Source organism: Neolamprologus brichardi, chromosome 11, assembly GCF_056152115.1.
Source record: "Neolamprologus brichardi isolate AB-2024 chromosome 11, ASM5615211v1, whole genome shotgun sequence".
Lineage (NCBI taxonomy): Eukaryota > Metazoa > Chordata > Actinopteri > Cichliformes > Cichlidae > Neolamprologus > Neolamprologus brichardi.
In genome coordinates, this window is record NC_142114.1 from 19,478,203 (window position 1) to 19,498,332 (window position 20,130).

General features: G+C 37.4%; 4 protein-coding genes across 6 annotated transcripts; 1 reads left to right on the forward strand and 3 right to left on the reverse strand.

Moving 5' to 3' along the window:
* The first annotated feature begins 413 nt into the window (after window positions 1-413).
* Window positions 414-3,975, forward strand: LOC102795437 (C-X-C chemokine receptor type 3-like). Of its 3 annotated transcripts, none has more exons than XM_006808169.3 (3): window positions 414-455; window positions 1,456-1,824; window positions 2,156-3,975. In XM_006808169.3, exons 2-3 carry the CDS (start codon window positions 1,465-1,467, stop codon window positions 2,900-2,902), a joined length of 1,107 nt encoding a protein of 368 aa, XP_006808232.2. In that variant the 5' UTR covers window positions 414-455; window positions 1,456-1,464; the 3' UTR covers window positions 2,903-3,975. The 3 variants fall into 3 exon arrangements, with proteins under 3 accessions (XP_006808232.2, XP_006808233.2, XP_006808231.2); XM_006808170.3 differs by having other exon boundaries at window positions 426-561; XM_006808168.3 differs by lacking the exon at window positions 414-455 and adding an exon at window positions 470-922.
* A 3,421-nt stretch (window positions 3,976-7,396) lies between these two features.
* LOC102782110 (C-X-C chemokine receptor type 3-like) lies at window positions 7,397-8,565 on the reverse strand. The gene is made up of 2 exons (XM_035915512.2): window positions 8,179-8,565; window positions 7,397-8,074 (listed from the first exon to the last, which is right to left on the reverse strand). The coding sequence occupies exons 1-2, from the start codon at window positions 8,563-8,565 to the stop codon at window positions 7,397-7,399; spliced, it is 1,065 nt and encodes a 354-aa protein (XP_035771405.2).
* A 4,743-nt stretch (window positions 8,566-13,308) lies between these two features.
* On the reverse strand, window positions 13,309-16,091 carry LOC148100542 (C-X-C chemokine receptor type 3-like). Its single transcript, XM_087847793.1, has 3 exons — window positions 16,018-16,091; window positions 14,555-14,938; window positions 13,309-14,462 (listed from the first exon to the last, which is right to left on the reverse strand). Exons 2-3 carry the CDS (start codon window positions 14,936-14,938, stop codon window positions 13,728-13,730), a joined length of 1,119 nt encoding a protein of 372 aa, XP_087703919.1. The 5' UTR covers window positions 16,018-16,091; the 3' UTR covers window positions 13,309-13,727.
* Window positions 16,092-16,978: 887 nt separating this feature from the next.
* On the reverse strand, window positions 16,979-19,459 carry LOC102796142 (C-X-C chemokine receptor type 3-like). Its single transcript, XM_006808171.2, has 3 exons — window positions 19,385-19,459; window positions 18,209-18,595; window positions 16,979-18,110 (listed from the first exon to the last, which is right to left on the reverse strand). Exons 2-3 carry the CDS (start codon window positions 18,593-18,595, stop codon window positions 17,376-17,378), a joined length of 1,122 nt encoding a protein of 373 aa, XP_006808234.2. The 5' UTR covers window positions 19,385-19,459; the 3' UTR covers window positions 16,979-17,375.
* Between the last annotated feature and the right edge of the window lie 671 nt (window positions 19,460-20,130).

The window sequence follows — 20,130 nt, forward strand, 5'->3', positions numbered from 1 at the left end:
CATCACTTTATGAGTGGAGTTAGGTAACTCCAGCCGGCCAACCCATCTCACAATCTCAACAGCTCCCTCTAGTTTCGCAGCTATTTATGCGATGCTTTGTCTGTTTTGTTTCCTTCGTTTCAGAAACCTGAATCAAGCCAGACATCTAAAGGCGACACACGGAAGTGAGTTGGGGGCGACCTTCAAAACAAACCACCTGTTTTTCCACATTAAACACGGAGGTCACAGAGAATTAGCCAGTGTAACCACTGTAAGGTGTCTGTCTGAGCGCCACAAAACCACAGAGCCTAGTCTTTTTCTTAAATTCTTTCTTTTGGATTTTCAGTCGTATCCGCTGTAGTACAATTATTATGCAGTATTTTATTTTGAAAAATAAAATATTGTGTTTTGCGTATTGTATTATTTGACTGAAGTGGCAATTTGCGAGCGAGGTGACGTGTGATGAACCCAAACAAGTCAGTGGTGTAGAAATTAAAATGTTTATAATTCCTTTATGTGCGTGACACGTTTAAAGGTAGCAGTTTGTGTGCGGGGCGTGTCTCTAATAAGCGAACTACTGTGGTGAGCTCAGCTTTTTTTTTCACCGTCTCCTTCTAAGTTACGTCTGCCGGAGCGCTTATGTTTGTGGATCTACTTTCAGCGTATTGTTCTGTAATTACAGTTTTATGGTTCTATAATTTAACTGTGTTTGGTAGCTGTAAAGAACGCTATCGCGCGTTTTTCAGTTGTACTTGACAGGCGTCGGACAGCTGCGGGAGTTCGTCTGTGCTCCCTCCAAAAACACCGGACCGGTAGTCACCCTTTAAAACTGAGTGACCCGAGTTTGAAGCGGTAGGCTATGCGCGGGTCCTGTTTTTAGTATCGTCGACCTACAGCGCGCAGAAAGCTTCTCAAACTCTACAGCCGAAGCTCTTTTTGTGAAGTACGTACATTTATTTGCATATATCAGCCCTCCTACAATATGTATTTTAACATATGAACATTTTACTGGCAGCCATGAAAGTTACTGATAATTCTGTCTACTGTCTGTTTGCAATAACTGTGTGCGCAAGCTTAGCGTTCCTTATCCTTAACTCTTGAGTCTTCTGGTTTTGTAGAAGCTTTATTTTAACAACGGTAAAAAGCAAAGCGGGCAGGCAATTTTATAGATTAAAAGTGTGTGTGTGTGTGTGTGTGTGTGTGTGTGTGTGTGTGTGTGTGTGTGTGTTTGTGTGTGAGTGACTAAGGAAAACTGTACTTTCCGTTTGTCAGCCCCACAATTGCTACATCATAACATGTGAGTTGTTGTGTTTGTGCATTTACTATAAGCTGGGTTTACCAAAGGGAAATTTCAGGGAACTAACTTGACTTTTACCCAGAAAGAAAGAAAGAGAGGAATCTATTCTGACATAGAGCTTCTGAGGCACTGCAGCATTTTTGTCTGGTCTCAGTGTTTCAACATTTTTGTCTTCACAGTTCACGAACATGGGTGATCTAGATGTGGATCTCGATGGAATATTTAAAGAGAATGTCACATTTCCTGAGGAGGACTATGAGTATGATTATCCAGGGGATGAGTCTTTTGTGAAAAGAGGCAGTGAGGCACTGTGGGTCCCTGCTCTGTACTCCATAGTGTTTTTTGTTGGAATCCTGGGAAATATTATTCTCCTGACAGTTCTGGTTCAAAAGAGGAGACAGTGGAGCATATCGGACACCTTTATTCTCCACCTGAGTATCGCAGACATCCTCCTCCTGTTAATGCTGCCCTTCTGGGCTGCACAGACAAGTCAGCCTTGTGACTGGTCCTTGGGCATTTTCAGCCAGATCTTTGGAGTCGTTTTCAAGGTAAGGACTAGATGTTGTGTGAATCAGATAGAGACTGAAAATAAAAGCAAGACATTTTCTGTGAAGCTGTGAGAAAATTTTCTTTTGTTTTGCTGTACTCCATCATTTTTCTGCTGAATTTAGTTTCTTGGCAGAATGTGCAGAACAGAGTCATTGTACTCAACAGGATGACAGTGACATCCACTGAGTATTTAACATTTTTAAGGAAGAGAACAAGCTTAGAACAGCAGTTTAGAAGAGGACAGATGTGAAAGGGAAGAAATGAAGTGTAATTTTTATAGAAGTTAGAGGTTTGTGTCTTACACTAAAAGTTCTCCCTGTCTTCTTCTAGCTCAACTACTACTGTGGAATCTTTCTGCTGTTTTGCATCAGTCTTCAAAACTATCTCTCTGCCATCCATGGCATCCAGTTGTATTCCCACGAGAAGCCCTTCTTTGTTCACATCAGCTGCCTGTCAGTCTGGCTTATCTCTGTCATCCTCACCGTACCTGACTGGATTTTCCCAGGGGCTAAAAAGGACTCCACAGAAACGAAAACATGTGTTCACATCTACCCTCAATCTGGAGCTGACTGGCAGTTGTGGTCACGCCTGTTCCACCACATATTTGGCTTGGTGCTACCTGCGTTCATGCTGATAATCTTCTCACATATGCTATGGCGGCAGTGCAGCTCTAATGGGGCCCGAATGCAGAGAAATGTCACCGTCATCCTGTCTCTGGTGGGCGTATTCTGTCTGTGTTGGATGCCGTACAACTTCATATTTTTTTTGGATACTGTCCAGAACAGACTTCAGAAACATCCTAATGATTTACATAAAAGCTCTGAAGGTTCACTAAAAATACTTCTTATGGTCACCTCTGCGTTAGGCTGCCTTCACGCCAGCCTGAGGCCTCTGCTGTATCTCGGCCTGTGTGGAAATTTCAGGCAACACTTACTGGCCATGCTGAGATGTAATAAAACTGAACCAGAAGGCTCACTCTGGGATCTTGGTGTAGGCCAGAGACAGCAGCCTGATCACAGTCAGGTTCAGCAAGAAGAACTGAAACAGATGACGGATGCAGAGAATCCGTTACCTTAGTGAAGATGAACATACTCTCTTGCGACTCAAGACTCAACTTTACACTCCTGAGAGGAAGTGAATGCAGTTTCATGTCATGAGTTCAAGGGGTGGAGGACTTGTTTCTGCGTAACTGACAAGCAGATGTTTATATATAAAAATGACTCTCACATTCCACACATGCATCATGGTGACATATGCTCACCCAAAAGGGTTAAAACAGATGTCTGTATTTTATTTTTGAATTATTTAAAATAAAGGTATTTAGTTTTTTATGATTAGTAAAACATTTGTGTTGTCAATTAACAGTTTTTAACACAGTTATCGTAAAGCTAATATCATAATCTTTGAAATTCAGTGTAATGCAAGTTGTTACCTTTGGCAGTGTTATTGACATCGTATGTTAATCAGTCCCAAACAGTTTATAACTTTAACACCATTAAAACAATTCAGTGTTTAAGCGTTCTCTCTATCTGCTCTCTTTGACTTGTCTTGAAGCAGTAAATTCCAAGATTGTGTAATGACATGTCAGTGTGTGATTGCTTTGCAGTTAAGGGATTTCCCCTCAGGCCAGTTTACTTAACTTTAAAAATCATTGTTTCTGGGAATGTACAAATGTGACACAGGAAGAAAAGAAAAAAAAGTAGTGATGTCATCAGTCAGGTGACAGAGCACAACGGTGGAGGAGGGGTGCTGCACCCTTTTCATAGCTTTCTATTTACAGTCATCTGAAGACGTGTCTGTGTTTAGTAGGAAGAACTGTGTGAGGCTTTGTGAACAGAGCCAGCTGACAGAAAACCAGCAGACCAGTATGTGGGAGAAGAACAGAAGTTAGAGAAGATAAAAACTTATTGTGATGATAATAGTCTGTGTTGTGCTGCACACACACAAAAAAGCCTGTGGTTTTATGCTTTCACACTGCCCAGCACGTTGTAACCTGCCATGCTTGCCTGGTTTCAAATCCTAACAATCTTGAGAAATGTAACTATGTTCAGAAATAAATGTACTTTCAGCACTGAGTGTTCTTCTGAAAACTCGCTGTACAGTAATTTCACACTTGAAAATATTCAGTTTCCTCGTTTCGACGCACTCCTTCCTCTGTTTAGTGTTTTGTGACTCTAAAGAGTCTGTAAGAGCGCACGATGCAATAAAAGAAATGGTGGTTGTCAAAAGCAGCAGAAACATTCTTCATGTTTAAGATGTGGTTTACAGTTTTCAGCTGCACCTCAAGCATTATTTCCTGCTTCAGTTTATCTGGCAACTAAGATAGAGAAAACCAGCTAATCAGGTCTTTTGTTTAATGAGTAACAAATCTGGTATCAGCATCAACATAATCTTTAGAAATAGAGTCCAAAAGAAAAAGAGAAAGTCTTTGTATACAACTTGATCAAATGTAAGCGCACTTAGCAAAAATACTAAATAATTAACACAAATCCAGGGCTAGTTGACCCTGTTTGGCTGTGTTTGCAGACAGTGTCTTTAATCCACCTTACTCTCTGTTGCTTTAAGACTGAAATGTTTATAGTGTAGACATCATGACTGTGGTTGGGATGATCTTAGCACTGCTGCCATCAGCCTGCTATTGTCAGATATTTGCCTTTCACGTAATTATGAAAACAAAAGCAGCCGTGTCATTGTCCACATGTTTATCTGAATGTCGGTCATGTGCATGTCAGTTGTTTTGGAGAAGTGAGTCACATGTCACATTATATCTCATTGTTTCCATCTGTTACGTAAGATCTCTGTCACCGAGCCAGTGCGTCTACCTTTCATTTTTATGGTTTCAGTTTCCAGTTAAAAACATGTAAGCTGTTTTTACAAAAACTGCTGGATGTGAGTTTAACTTTTTCTCTATCATTCTTACATGCATTCTTCATCTGTTTGCCAAATAGGTCGTGAACTTAACTTAAAAGCTTCTCCTCGGTTTACACAGGCCATTATAAAAATTTAATATATACAGAAAAAAAGAGGGAAGAAATAGACCAAAATGTTGCGCAGTCTTCTGTCACGTCAGTTGACATGTACTAAGTAAAGACTTCATGAGCAGAAGACAAGTCACACAGTGGTTTCATAACGTGATTTGAATGCTGCTTTTTTGTTTTGATAATGCTTAAAGCAGGTAGAAATAAGCAAATAATGCATGTAATAATGCTGCTTTTTTATCTTTGCAGGCTCCTCTCCTGCACTGAACTCTATACTGTAAACATTAAAAATTGGGAGTCATTATAATATGTAGAGTAATGGTATGTTGTAAACAGGAAAGTTCCCTTCAGCTCAATAAGATTGTAGAGCAGCATATATACTGACAACCAATAAACTAACCAAAACAATAATTTACTCATTTTTTTGTTCTATTAAAAAATGTTTTTTTTTACACATTTATTTTGTTAGCAATTGTAACAGTTATTTCTCTGATTTTACTTTTTATTTATTTAGCAACAAAATTGTTATTACCACAAATATAAACTCTGGGAAATAAAATTCCTCAAAAAAGAGCCAAAAGCTTTTACTGAGGAGTAGCATTTTTGATTTAACTACCTATAAACTCACCAACAAACATGTTCACTCATTTAAGTGTTCATTTTACATTTTTATTTTACTTTTGCTTTGAAGTTTTGTTAAAAATGTGTTTTTTATGTCTAAAATTGCTTTTTAGAAACATGTTCTAACAGACCTCAGATTTTGAATTTTCCAAACTGTTAAGTTTTTTTATACAGCTCAGAAAAACAGTTTGTTTAACATAAAAACATTAAAATAATAGAACATTGTATAACAGTAAGAGTAATGGTGGCCTTCATTATGGTCTTAAAATCACCAGCGATAGACAACATTTCCAAACTGCATGCATTATAGGCCACAGAAATTATGCAATCCCACACACAAAATCAGCTGAAGTAATTCTGTGAAGTAATTATAGACCTATGCATACATTAATTATACTTGTATAGGAGAGCCACAGAGAGTCAAGTCAGAAAAAGTACCAGTGTCAATGCCTGTAATTTAAGCCTCACACCTCATCTTTCTTGCGGTGTGGACTGGAAAGAATCTCTCTGCATGTCTAATATATCTCTTTAAATCTTCTACAGATTGGCTTTCTTGTTAATTAATTCCATATATTTCAAAATGTAGTAAATAACCATATTGTTTACAGTAATTTGGTTGGTTGGTTTTAAAATGCCATTTGAAGTAGTGTAAATAAAGTGTGTCTAGTAAATTTGAATTTTGAAAGATGTGGTGCCTGAATGTTCATTGGGTTGACTTTTGCTATGTTGACTATGTGAAGTTTTTAAAACAAAACTTCATTACATGACAATTTTTGTGCACATAAAAAAATATTTGTCTATAAAAGTAAATTTAGCCTTTAATCCTGAGCGTAAAATCCTCATCTAACGGTGTTTTCCAGAAGTATTCCAAGACCGAGAGTATATCCCTGGGTGTAAATCCTGATATTTTCAAAAGCAGCCTATATAAACAGGAAAAAACCCAGCTTAAAACAACTGGGTCCCTGCATAACACCAGTGGGTCCTTCCTATTTAAAGAACTTTTCAGTCAGTCAGAATTCTCTGTAACATCAACTAAAACTTTACACTTTGTACCAGAGACTACAGTTGTGATTGGAAGTTTATATAAATTCATCATAAGCATGAACTTCATGGTAATTTTGGGCTTTTAACGGTTTCTTTCAACTGTTCTTTTTCCAGGCTTGAATAGCTGTACGCAGGGGTGGGCAATTCCAGGCCCCGAGGGCCAGTGTCCTGCAGGTTTTAGATCTCACCTTGGGTCAACACACCTGAATCACATGATTAGTTCATTACCAGGCCTCTGGAGAACTTCAGGACATGTTGAGGAGCTAATTTAGCCATTTAAATCAGCTGTGTTGGTTCAAGGACACATCTAAAACCTGCAGGGACACCGGCCCTCGGGGCCTGGAATTGCCCACCCCTGCTGTACAGTATACATCGTTAGTTACTTTAAAAACACAAGAATTGAATCCAAAATGAATCTAATTAATTTTGGATTTTCTCATATCCACACAGGGTCAAAACCATCAACTCAAATATACTGTAACAAGGCTCCATGAGCCACCATGAGTTCCCCAACAATTATTGTGTACTTACTGTAGGATCTTAGTTTATCAAGTGTCTGACGTAACTGCTCTTGTGATTTAGGTTTATACACAAACAAAATTGAATTGAATCGAATTGAATTGAACTGAATTTGCATGTGAGTGAAATAAATATTTAAAGCTTTACAACTTAGGGAGAATTCTCACTCCTAAAGAAAGAAAAAAAGAATCAATCATTTTGGAGCTCCATCTATTATCATGAGGTGAGCATAAACATGAGAAAAGGTGGAGGGGAAAGCGGTGCTCTACTCACACAGTATTTAATGAAGGTGGGGTGCTGCTGCCTTCAACTGTGGACATAGACTGTAAAGAAAATACTTAGAGGAGCTCCTTAATCTGACTGACATGTCTTATTTAGAGGAAGCACGTTCAGGGGATGGGGGAACAATTCACCTATGATTTGTTTGATGATTTGAAACATTAAAGTGTGACATGAACACTGTTTCCCTGCTCAGGAGCCGACGCCGGAACTTCTCACTCACAAAAGCATACAGGATGGGATTGAGGCAGCAGTGAAAGAAGCCCACACAGGTGGTCACTGTCTTTGCTTTCTCCAGAGATGTTGTGTCTGAACAAGTTTCATTACTGATGTCAAAATTAAACGTTTCCACTAAGAGAGTGATGTTGTACGGGGTCCAGCAGATAAAGAATACCACCACCACAGCCACAATAACTTTAAAAGCTCTCTGCTTTTGAAGGCTGTGGGCACCACACCTCAGCTGATGCAGGATGCGGGAGTAGCAGAACATCATGATGGCTGAAGGAAGTGCAAAGCCAACTATGAGGTAAATCATGCGTGATGCCAAACTCCAATTATATACTGCTTGCTCACGAAATTTGTAATAATTGTGAACACATTCTCTTCTGCCTCGTCTATCATCAAACACATCTTCTAAAAAGATCCAGTCAATAATGGAGAGAAGCAGGGAAAAGAACCACACCATCAGGCAGCTGGCTCGAATAACCCAAGGCTTCTTTCTTGAGTACATCTGTGTAGCATGGATGATGGACAGGTAGCGGTCCAGACTGATGCAGGCCAGGAGAAGGATCCCACAGTAGAAGTTAATCTAAAGAAATCAATGAGAGATGAGCAAGACATATTTTGAAGCCTCTGCTAAATTAATTGAAAATACAGATATTTTGTACTACTTTATTCCTGCACAATACTTACTGTAAAAACACTTCCACTGATCTTGCACAGGGGAGTACCAAATGTCCATCCAGCACTTTGGACATACTGTGCTGCCCAGATGGGCAGCGTCACCAGCATCAGGATATCTGCCACTCCCAGATGGAAGATGAAGGTATCTGTCGCACTCCAGGTCTTCCTACTCCGAGCCAGTATTCTCAACAGCAATCCGTTCCCAAGCAGACCAACAGCAAACACCACAGAGTACAGAACTGGTATGAACACGGCTTCAAAATTCACATTCTCAGTCAGGCTGCAAATATCACCCCCTTCATAAGAGATGTTCCCGTCTGAATGGTTATAGTTTTCATACAAATCAGACCAGTCAAGGTCCTCCCCTTTCACTGTAATCTTTTCATCTTCCATCATCTGTGGACAGACGGAGAAAAGGACGCAAATTTTCACTTAGACTCTGACTTATGAAGTGGTTTTCAACCACATGGTTGATCATGTTTTCTGTATTTAGTTTTTGTTTGTTTTTTTTTAATGCATGCCTTTAAAAAAGCTGCTGCATTAGATATCCCGTGCCTTCCAGTTAAAGTAGTTGGAAACACTACTAATATTTTCCAGGTAAAGAGCACATTGTTTTTTTTTAATAGATAATATTTTAACAGTGAGGCAGGGTAAAAAAAAACAAAAAACAAATGCAGAAACTGGATACATAAAGTTTTGCTTTGTACGGTTTATTTTATTTATTTATTTTTATTAACTGAATTACTTGTACCAATCAACAAAAGACAGTGTCAACCATTTCAGTCATACTATTGATTTATTTTTTAATTTCTTAATTTGTTTTAACTGTTTTGTATTCAATCTTCTTCTTCTTTTATTTATGCTGGTAAAATTTAGGGAAGAGAAACTGATATACACCAACCAAGAGGAAGCATGTAAATTCACATTTTGCAAGAAATTAAGAGTCAGGTGGCTCTAGACATTAGTGTGTCGTAAACATAATGTCATAAACTGAATGTTAAAAAAATATATAAGGAAAATATCACTCTTCACATCACATCACAGTTTAATATGCCGTAGTTTTTCACTGAGAACCGAATGTGTGTATACAAACAGAAAAACAATCCAGTAAAGAAAAACATACACCCCTCTGCATCAAATCAATTCAATTTGTGATCATTTAGTAAATTCTTAAACGCATAATTAATTAATGTAAACAGAGAGTGGTCAATGTAGTTAAAATGCATAATAGGATGTTGACCAAAATTTAAGAATAATGACATACTCGTGAAAAGTTAGAAATAGCCAGTATAGAATGATTAAAAAATACAAATAATTCAATAATTCAATAATATAGGCATAAAATAAAAACATACCAAAGTAGAAGTCTCTAATATCGTAGATAATAAAAATGTGTCCAGAGCTCTACCTCCAGCAGTGCCGTTAAAAGCATCTAAATCGGTTAAAGAGGAAGCTCGCACAAAAACAAAACCAAAACAAACTCCTCCACCATAGGCACACTATGAGCCAGCATTTGATGTTTTTATATAAAATTATTAGCTTTGTTTTGAAAAAAGTATTTTTGTAAAAAATAATAACAATACTTTTAAATTTTATTTGTATGTTTTATTTTGTATTTATTCTTTTTTTTTAAGATGCTGAAAATATAGCTTACAACTGCACTTCATATATTTAAATTGTGCTTTTAAGATGTCTGGAACTAACTACAGCAGAGATAACTGAACCCATTTATAAATTTGCTGTAAAGCTGTAAGATTTCCTCATTGTTGCCCTTCCATTTTTGTTATTAATGTGAATATATGCTATAAAATTTTATAGGATCAGTGTGTAAGTGGTGGTTCCACTGCCTATGTACACATTTCTGTGAAATCAGGCACAAAACCTAAAAACACTTATCAGATTCATTTTGAAGTTATGTTTCAGAATTGAAAGGCTTAGAGTTTTAGTCTATAAGTGTTATCAATATGTTATTAACATTTGAATAAAGTTATTTTATTTAGGGTTTTTTTTTTTTTTTTGCTTTTTGTTGCATTTCTTTTTTGCTTTTTCGCTGTCAAATAAAGAAAATTTAACAAATTAGTCAACTGGTGTCAAATTGAAACTGAAACCTAGAAACTAGTTGTCCCAATCAAAAGAATTTAGCAACCGTTTGATGGGGTTTTTTTCTAAACTCTCTTTCAGTTTTGATAGCTGTCCTTGTATAACTTTAACGATCATTAAGTCAGTGAGATTTCTTTAACTGGCCTTTTGATCCTGTGGGTGTACTGTATAAAAAACTATAAAAACTGACTTGTTTGTGTTATTTGGAATAATGATTCTGTATTCGAACACATGTAAAACATAAATCAATGTGCAAAATAATGTATCATAAAACACATGTTGTATAAAACCTTTTTGAGGTGAAATAGTAGTTCTCTACAATAATAAAGCATGTTGTATGGGGGGTTTTTTTGCCTTAGTGTTCATCTACGTTAGTTTGTAAGCTCAGTCAGGATTTGTTTTAGAGACACTATATTGCCAAAAGTATTCTCTCACCCATCTAGAATTCAGCTGTTCTGGTAGCTTCCACAGCCATATGTGTATAAATCAGGCAGCTTGGCCTGCAGACTGCTTCTACAAATATTTGTGAAAGAATGGCTCGCTCTCAGAAGCTCAGTGGAGATCAGTGTGGTATTGTGATAGGATGCCACCTGTGCAACAAGTCAAGTTGTGAAATTTCCTCACTATTAAATATTCCACAGTCAGTTGTCAGTGGTATTATAACAAAGTGGAAGTGATTGAGAACAGCAGCCACAAAGAGGTAACCCACCTAAAATCACAAAGTGGGCTCTGCGCTTGGGTATGGGTTCGTGAACCTTCTGCAGAGTCAATCAATATAGACCTCCAAACTTCATGTGGCCTTCAGATTAGCTCAAGAAAGCTTTATGGAATGTATTTACACTAGTGTGAAAATATGTATATGAGTGATTGCATTTGAGAGCATGAGGGTGGGAATGGATGTTTGTATCTGTGTGTGCCTGTTTGTTTGTGTCTACATGTCAGGTCGGGTATCAGACGCCACCTCTCTAGGGACATCTCAGGCCCTCCATGGTATGGAGGCCTATCTCCCCCCACTACTTCCCCTGCCAGTGGCAGACGCCCTCAGACATCGGTGCATTGGTGGTTCTTTGTGTCCGGGGATGGGCGTCCAGGTACGCACCGGCTCACTCCTGGTGGCTGCTTGCCTGGAGCATGGGGCTCACTCGGGCCCCTTCGGGGGTGGGGTGCCCTCGGCCTCTCGGCCTCGGTCACTCTGGCACATGGCACGTCACAGCAACCCCCCCTGGCTTCTGCTCCGCGGCTGCTCAGTGACCCCTCATCTGGTGCTCCCCTCAGCTCTTTCCGGGATAGTGGCGCCGCTGCCCCTCTGTTGGTCTGCCTTGGTCGCTTGTGTTCTAGGGGCCTCTGGATGTCTGGAGCCTGGATCTCCTCCATACCTGCTTCATGCCCTGGAGGACAGGGCTGTGGCTCCCCACACCCTCTAGCAGATCATTACATGAAGGAACGTTTTAAATACAAGCGCGCTCATGCTCACAGGTGTACACACAGGTGCTCACACACACAAACTACACCCTTTTTGGCTCCTACCTCAAAGCACACTGTGCGCTGTCGATCCTACGTGCTGCACAATAATATTTAATATTTAGTATTTACTGTTATATTCACATAGTTCCTTGCGATGATGTTGTTTATAATATTGCTCTTTTTTTTTTTTTTTTTGCTTGTTTTCTCTTTTTTCTTTCTCAACAGGTGATCCAGGTGATTGATATATGTATTTTTTGTCTGTTTGTTTTGTTGGTTTTTGTTTTTTGCCCTTTGTCACATTCCTCTTCTCTGCTGTTTTTCTTTCCCTCTTTCTTTCTCCCCTTTCTTCTCCCCTGTCAAGTCTGTTCTGTATTTAGCAAGTGAAAATAAAATAAAATAAACAATAAAAGGTCAATCAAATAGACCAATACGGCAAGGCTGGGATGGTCCATTTGGTAAAGTAAATCTGTTGGACATCTTTCTTTGCCTTTAGACAATAATTCTGATGGCAAAAGAACCAAACGGGACAGGCAAAAAAAAAAATGGATATGATAAAAACCTTTACAGGATAAGTGTGTAAGTAAGGTAAGGTTTACTTTCTGTGAACTTTTCTCTGCAATCAGAGACTAAACCTGAAAACAATCATCAGTTTAATTTAGTGGTAAGTCGTCCTTCAGAATTATTATTTCATTTTTGCATTTTTAGTATATGTTAGTGCTATCTTTATAATTCTAATACATTGCAGTTACTGGGTAAATGTGTTCACCAAATAAATGAATGGATGAGCCATAATTTTCTTCAGCTTAATGCTGAAAAACAGAAGTAATCACTTTTGGTCCCAAAAAATGAAAGTCAACATAATTCAATACAACAGAACAATTTAAAATTGTTTAGCATAGTTATGAATGCAGATTTGAATTTGAATAGTCATATAAAGACCATTATGCAATCTTCTTCCATCTTAAGAATATTAGAACTAGAATTAAGAGTCTTGTGGCAAAAAAAAGATAATAAATGCTTATTCATGCATTTATTTTTAGTAAGCTAAATTATTATAATTGTTGTTTTTATTGGTTTTAATTTAATGTACATCCAAAATGCTGTTGCTACATTTCTGACCAACACCAGGAAAAACTGATCATATTACAACTAATTTTAAAATCATTGTACTGGCTTCCTGTGTGTAAAGGGATTGATTGTAAAATACTGTTAACGGTTCATAAAGCATTGAGGGTCTTGGACCTAAATATATTGCTGATCTACTTGAAGTCTGTGGGGCTCCTAGGTCTCAGATGTAGAACCAAACCTGGTGAAGTTGTATGAAAGATGCTATATGAATAAATTTTACTTTGACTTTAACAGGGTTTTGTTTTTGTTTTTTTAGTCTGTGTTATCTGTATGTCAATAATATTTGTAACAACTTGTTCTATTCATATTTTAGTTTTTTGTAGTTTTCAGCACAAAGTCAAAAGAAAACTCATTTTTATGTCAGATTCCAGATGAGACCAGACTAATCACAGGAAGGTCCCAACTGCTTGATGAACTGTTTTTGACACATTTCCAAAGTTTCCTGCATAGTTTTAATATCGATTAATTACATTTCACTGAATAATCACCCAAATTCCATTAATATTCCTGCAGGTCCTGTGGGAATTGTTATATTGGAAACTTTATCATACTTAAAAAAAAATATAATCTTCATTTTAAGATTTTGTACAGAACATAAATCAAGATACAAAGAAAAAATATATAAAATACAAGCTGAATAGGTATTAATCTCTTTACTCTATTAATTCTCATGTTGTCATTTCTTATTTCTATTACAATACTGCCCGGCAATTAGAAAAAAGAAATATTATTATTAATATTATTAATTCATGTTCAGCTACGGAAAATAATAACAACAACAACAACGACAAAAACATCTAACACAACAATATACAAAAGCACACTGTACATTCTGATGTTTATGTATTTCCCTGGTTTTGTCTTTCTCAGATAGCAAGGGAGTGGGAGGTCTCTGCAGACTCTGACCACATGGAGCTTCTCCTGTTGCTGACAAAAGACTGGATTTTTGCACTCGCCACTTTGCAGCCCAGAGACCTGAGGATGCTCATAAGCTGACGGCGGAACTTCACACCCACAAAAGCATACAGGATGGGATTGAGGCAGCAGTGAATGAAACCCATACAGGTGGTCACTGTCTTTGCTTTCTCCAGAGATGTTGTGCCTGAATAAGTTTCTGTTTTGTTGTCAAAATGAATTGTTTCCACTAAGAGTGTGATGTTGTACGGTGTCCAGCAGATAAAGAAAACCACCACCACAGCCACAATAACTTTAAAAGCTCTCTGCTTTTGAAGGCTCTGGGCACCACACCTCAGCTGATCCAGGATGCGGGAGTAACAGAAAATCATGACACCGGAAGGAAGCACAAAGCCCACTATAAGATAAATCATGCGTGATGCCAACCTCCAAGAGCCTTCTGCGTCCACATCAAATTTACGATAGTTGTGAACACACTCTCTTCTGCCTCGTCTATCATCAAACATTTCTTCTAAAAAGATCCAGTCAATAATGGAAAGAAGCAGTGAAAAGAACCACATCATTAGACAGCTGGCCTGGGCAACCCAAGGCTTCTTCCTTGAGTACATCTGTGTAGCATGGACGATGGACAGGTAGCGGTCCAGACTGATGCAGGCCAGGAGAAGGATCCCACAGTAGAAGTTAATCTAAAGAAATCAATGAGAGACAAGACACCTCTGTTAAAATAAGTGAAAGTACAGATATTTTCACTGCATCTTTACTTCAGCACAATACTTACCATAAAGACACTTCGAGTGATCATGCACAAGGGAGTACCAAATGTCCATCCATCACTTTGGGCATACTGTACTGCCCAGATGGGCAGCGTCACCAGCATCAGAATATCTGCCACTCCCAGATGAAGGATGAATATATCTGTCACACTCCAGGTCTTCCTACTCCGAGCCAGTATTCCCAACAGCAATCCATTCCCAAGCAGGCCAACAACAAACACCACAGAGTACAGAACTGGCATGAACACAGCTTCAAAATTCACATGCTCAGCCAGGTCATTAATTTCATCCTCATAAATGCCATCATAAGAGCTGTTACAGACTGAGGTGTTGTCACACAAGTCCGGCCAGTACTCCTCTGACAGTGAAATCTTTCCACCTTCCATCATCTGTGGACAGACAGGAAATTTTGTTTCATCATTTGACTTGTCATATTTTTTTCTACCAGATGGGGGTGCCATCCAACTATATGTCTCTATGGACACCAGTGTTTTTGTTTGTTTTATTTTTGGTTACACAAACTAAAAGTAAAAATAATTTTTGTAATTTTCTGTATTTAGTTTAATCAATTCCAATAAATTTTCAGTGCATTTTTATTTATATACCACCAAATTCACAACAACACTTCCCTTAAGGCACTTTACGTTGTAAGGTAAAGACCCTGCAATAATGTAGTGAAATCGCCAAGAATCAACTTAAAGCAAGGAACTAAGTGTGCAGATAAGCCTAAACATAAATCCCATCTCAAAACCAAAAAGAAATTATGAACACACACTTTTAACTTTTCCATCAACATTGTTGTTGTTTTTTTGTCTCTTTAATTTGTTTTACATTCTTTCTTTTTCTTTTTCTTTTTTTTTTAAATTTAGTCGCAAAATTTGGGGAAGAGAAATTAATGTGCACATCCAAGAGGTAGCACGTGTAAATTCAGTTTGCGAGAAATTAAGAGCCACAAGGCTCTAAACATTAATCTGAATTTTAATTCTCTGTGACTTAATGCTATATCATGAATTAATCGTACTTTTGTTAAAATAAAGGATCCAAAGAGTAGTATCACATCCATTACACCCTCATTTTTGAGAAAATCTCAACAACCTCTTGAATGATAAAATATATATATATATATTCTAGCAACTATCACACTTCAAACCACAGTGCATTTTAACACGCCGTGGTCTGTTACTGTGAACTAAAGGTGTGCCTACAAACTGAAAAAAATAAGAAAATAATACAGAGTAAAGCAAGTGTTCATCCTCAAAAGTCAATTTGTGATCATTTTGTAAACTGTTAATCACATTTATTTGTCCAGAGATGAGAAAGTGCAATTGAATCCATAATGTGATGTGTGTAAAGAAAGGTGAACAAAAATTCTATAATAATGAACTGCACGAGGAATCAGAACTAACTAATATACAATGATAAAACAGTAAATCATTTTTTAAAAGATAGGCATGAAATGAAAACATACCAAAGTAGAAGTTGTTGATATTTTAGATCACAAAAATATGCTCAGCTACCTCCAGCAGCACCGATAAAAGCATGTATTACCACTGAAGAGGAAGCTGACATAAGACAGACTCAGGCAAAAGCCAGAAAACCCTCCCCCACCTTGCAGACCACATTACACGTAAAAACATTCGTAAAATTGCATCAGGACTTTTGATAGTTTTACACAATCTTAGAGACACCATCACCAAAGGTGACCTGATAAAACATTTTGGTGAAGATAATCTCACTATTAATTTTTATTCTATTTCTTGTTTCTTCTTTTTTCAAGACAGTGAGAATAAACTTGATCCCTTATTTAAAATGTTATATATATTTTTACACATCTATAAAATAATCTCAATCTGTAATTTTCGCCCCTCTGTTTATGTTAGACCTTTTCACCAACATGAAGATTTGCATATGATAAGAACGTTTACGAGGTAAGTGTGTAAGTAAGGTGGTTACACTTTCTGCAAATGTTTCTGTCAAATCAGAGACTAAACCTGAAAACGCACATCAGTTTCATTTGGTTTTAAGTTTTGTTTCAGATTATTTTGACATTTAAAAGAGGTTTTGATTTTAGTCGATATGTGTAGTCTGTATGTGAATAATATGTGTCCTTTTTTATTCATATTTTAGGTTGTTGTTTTAAGTACAAAGATAAAAGAAAATTAACTTTCATGCAATTTCTCTGTCAGATAAAGAAAAATTCATCAAATTAGTCACCAGGCCTCAAATAGAAACTGGAACCTGGAGACCAGTACACCTCATCAAAGGACTGTACACACTGTCTGATGAACTGTCTTGTAATTTTGATATGTGTTTCCAAAACTTCCAAAGCTGTAAGAATAAGTAAGTTTATTTCAATGAATAATCATCCAAGATTCCTTTAATAGGCCTGTTGGTCCTGTAGGTATAATCTTAAAAACAGACTTTATTATGATAACAAAGATTTATTTTACATTTGAACATTTTACACATAAAACATAAATCAATATGCAAAATAAATGTAGCATAAAATACATGTTTAAAACATTTTAAGATAAAATAGTAGCTCTTTACATTAATAATTCTCGTGCTGTCATAACTTATTTCTATTACAATACTGCCGAGAAAACGGAGACAGGAAATCTCATACACTGCCAACAAATGCAGGTGTGAGTTATTTCTGTTCTGTCTCATTCAACTACTGGTGCACTAAGAACTGTAGCAAATAACCAGTGCTGATTTCAGGTAATGTAACACAAAAACGATACAAACACAAGTTGTATGTGCTGATGTTCATGTATTTGTCTTCATGATTGTTTAGGTCAATCAGATTTGTTGTTTTTGTCTTTCTCAGATAGCAAGGGAGTGGGAGGTGTCGGCAGACTCGGACCACATGGAGCTTCTCCTGTTGCTGACAAAAGACTGGATTTTTGCACTCGCCACTTTGCAGCCCAGAGACCTGAGGATGCTCATGAGCTGACGGCGGAACTTCACACCCACAAAAGCATACAGGATGGGATTGAGGCAGCAGTGAATGAAACCCACACAGGTGGTCACTGTCTTAATTTTCTCCAGAGATGTTGTGCCTGAACAAGTTTCTGTGTTGTTATCAAAATGAATTGTTTCCACTAAGATTGTGAAGTTGTACGGTGTCCAGCAGATAAAGAAAACCACCACCACAGCCACAATAACTTTAAAAGCTCTCTGCTTTTGATGGCTCTGGGCACCATAGCTCAGCTGATGCAGGATGCGGGAGTAGCAGAAAATCATTACACCAGAAGGAAGTACAAAGCCCACTATGAGATAAATCATGCGTGATGCCAACCTCCAATTATATACAGCCTCCTCACCAAATTTGTAATAATTGGAAATACACTCTCTCCTGACTCGTCTTTCATCGAACACATCTTCTAAAAAGATCCAGTCAATGATGGAGAGAAGCAGGGAAAAGCACCACACCATCAGGCAGCTGGCCTGAACAACCCAAGGCTTCTTCCTTGAGTACATCTGTGTAGCATGGACGATGGACAGGTAGCGGTCCAGACTGATGCAGGCCAGGAGAAGAATCCCACTGTAGAAGTTAATCTAAAGAAATCAATGAGAGATGAGCAAGACATATTTTGAAGCCTCTGCAAAATTAATTGAAAATACAGATATTTACTTTATTCCTGCACAATACTTACTGTAAAAACACTTCCAGCGATCTTGCAAAGGGGAGTACCAAATGTCCATCCATCACTTTGGGCATACTGTGCAGCCCAGATGGGCAGCGTCACCAGCATCAGGATATCTGCCACTCCCAGATGGAGGATGAAGGTATCTGTTACGCTCCAGGTCTTTCTACTCCGAGCCAGTATTCCCAACAGCAATCCGTTCCCAAGCAGACCAACAACAAACACCACAGAGTACAGAACTGGTATGAACACGGCTTCAAAATTCACATTCTCAGTCAGGTCGCAAATATCACCCCCTTCATAAGAGCCATTCGAGTCTGAATAGTGATAGTTTTCATACAAATCAGACCAGTCAAGGTCCTCCCCTCTCACTGTAATCTTTTCATCTTCCATCATCTGTGGACAGACAGAGAAAAGGCCATTAATTCGGTTTCAGCATTTGATTTGTCAAATGTTTTCTACCACATGATGGTGCTAGCTATCTATCTATCTATCTATCTATCTATCTATCTATCTATCTATCTATCTATCTATGTGTAGTATTTAGTTTGGTCATTTAGATATTCTTGATGATCACATTATAAGCAGGTAAAAAAAACACCGTGTTTTGTAAATATTATCATAACTGTAGGGACAGAGTAACACCACATAAACATACATACATATATACAAGTTTTGTAATTTTATTTTTAATAAATGGAATTTATTATATCAATAAACATAAATGCAAATGATTCAAAAGAGTTCTATCACATCTCATCTTTACAAAACCTGGAAACTTACTCAGTGACAAAAATATAATAGCAAACTATAACACTTCACACCACATCAGAGTTTAATATGCTGTGGTCTGTCACTGTGAGCTAAAGGTGTGCGTACAAACAGAAAAACAAATGAGCATAATGAAAGCAATGCAAACATCAAAATTCAATCATACTCCAAATTGAATTTTTATGCAGAATTCATGGTTTGCATTGTTTTCAATACAAACCGATTTTAATTATTTCTTAATTACATACTTAACTGCATGCATTTGTGCAGAGAGGGGAGAGTGCAGTTTAAATGTTCAATGTAATGTGTGTACTCTTATGTAAGCACAACTGAAATTTTACAACAAGGAATGACAAATGCATGAAATTTAGCTAGTATAGCCTGATTGAAAACAGCATAAAATAAAAAACATACCAAACTAGGAGTTTCTGATATTGTAGATCACATAAATCTGCCCTGCGAAAAAGAGCTCTACCTCTAGCAGTCCCGATAAAAGCATCTAAAGCTACTACAAAGGAAGCTGACATAAGACAAAGGCTCAGGCACACAAACCAAAAAAAAAAAAAAAACCCTCCTCCACCTCTCAGGGTACGTTATGACAGTATGAAAACTCTCATAAGCTGTAAATAAGAAGCCTGATGGTTTACAGAAATTTAATGAAATAATTGCTAAAACAGTTTTTTGAGGATTTTTGTGAAGAAACGTCTTACTTTTAAAAAGTTTTATTTTTTATTTCCTCTTTTTTCCGAGACGCTGAGAATAAAGTTTTATCCTTTAATTAAAAACAAACAGTTAACAAACTTAAAATGTTAAACTATGTGTTTCAGATGTCTGAAACAAGCCTACAATAGAAACAACTTAACATATTTATAAATTCTCAAAAAAATTGTAAAATTTTCTTTCTCCTTGTCGCCCTTCTGTTTATGTTAAAGTAGTAGTAAAGGGCCTTTACACCAATGTGGAGATATGAATACGTCAAAACACTTTCGGGGTCACTGTGTGAGTAACGTAGTCGCACTTTCCGTGAACGTTTCTGTGAAATCAGAGACTAAAAATGAAAACACTCATCAGTTTCATTTGGTTTGGAAGTTGTGTTTCAGAATTTGTTGCCATTTAAGAGAAACACACGATTTAAAAGAAATGCATTGTGTTGAGTGCTG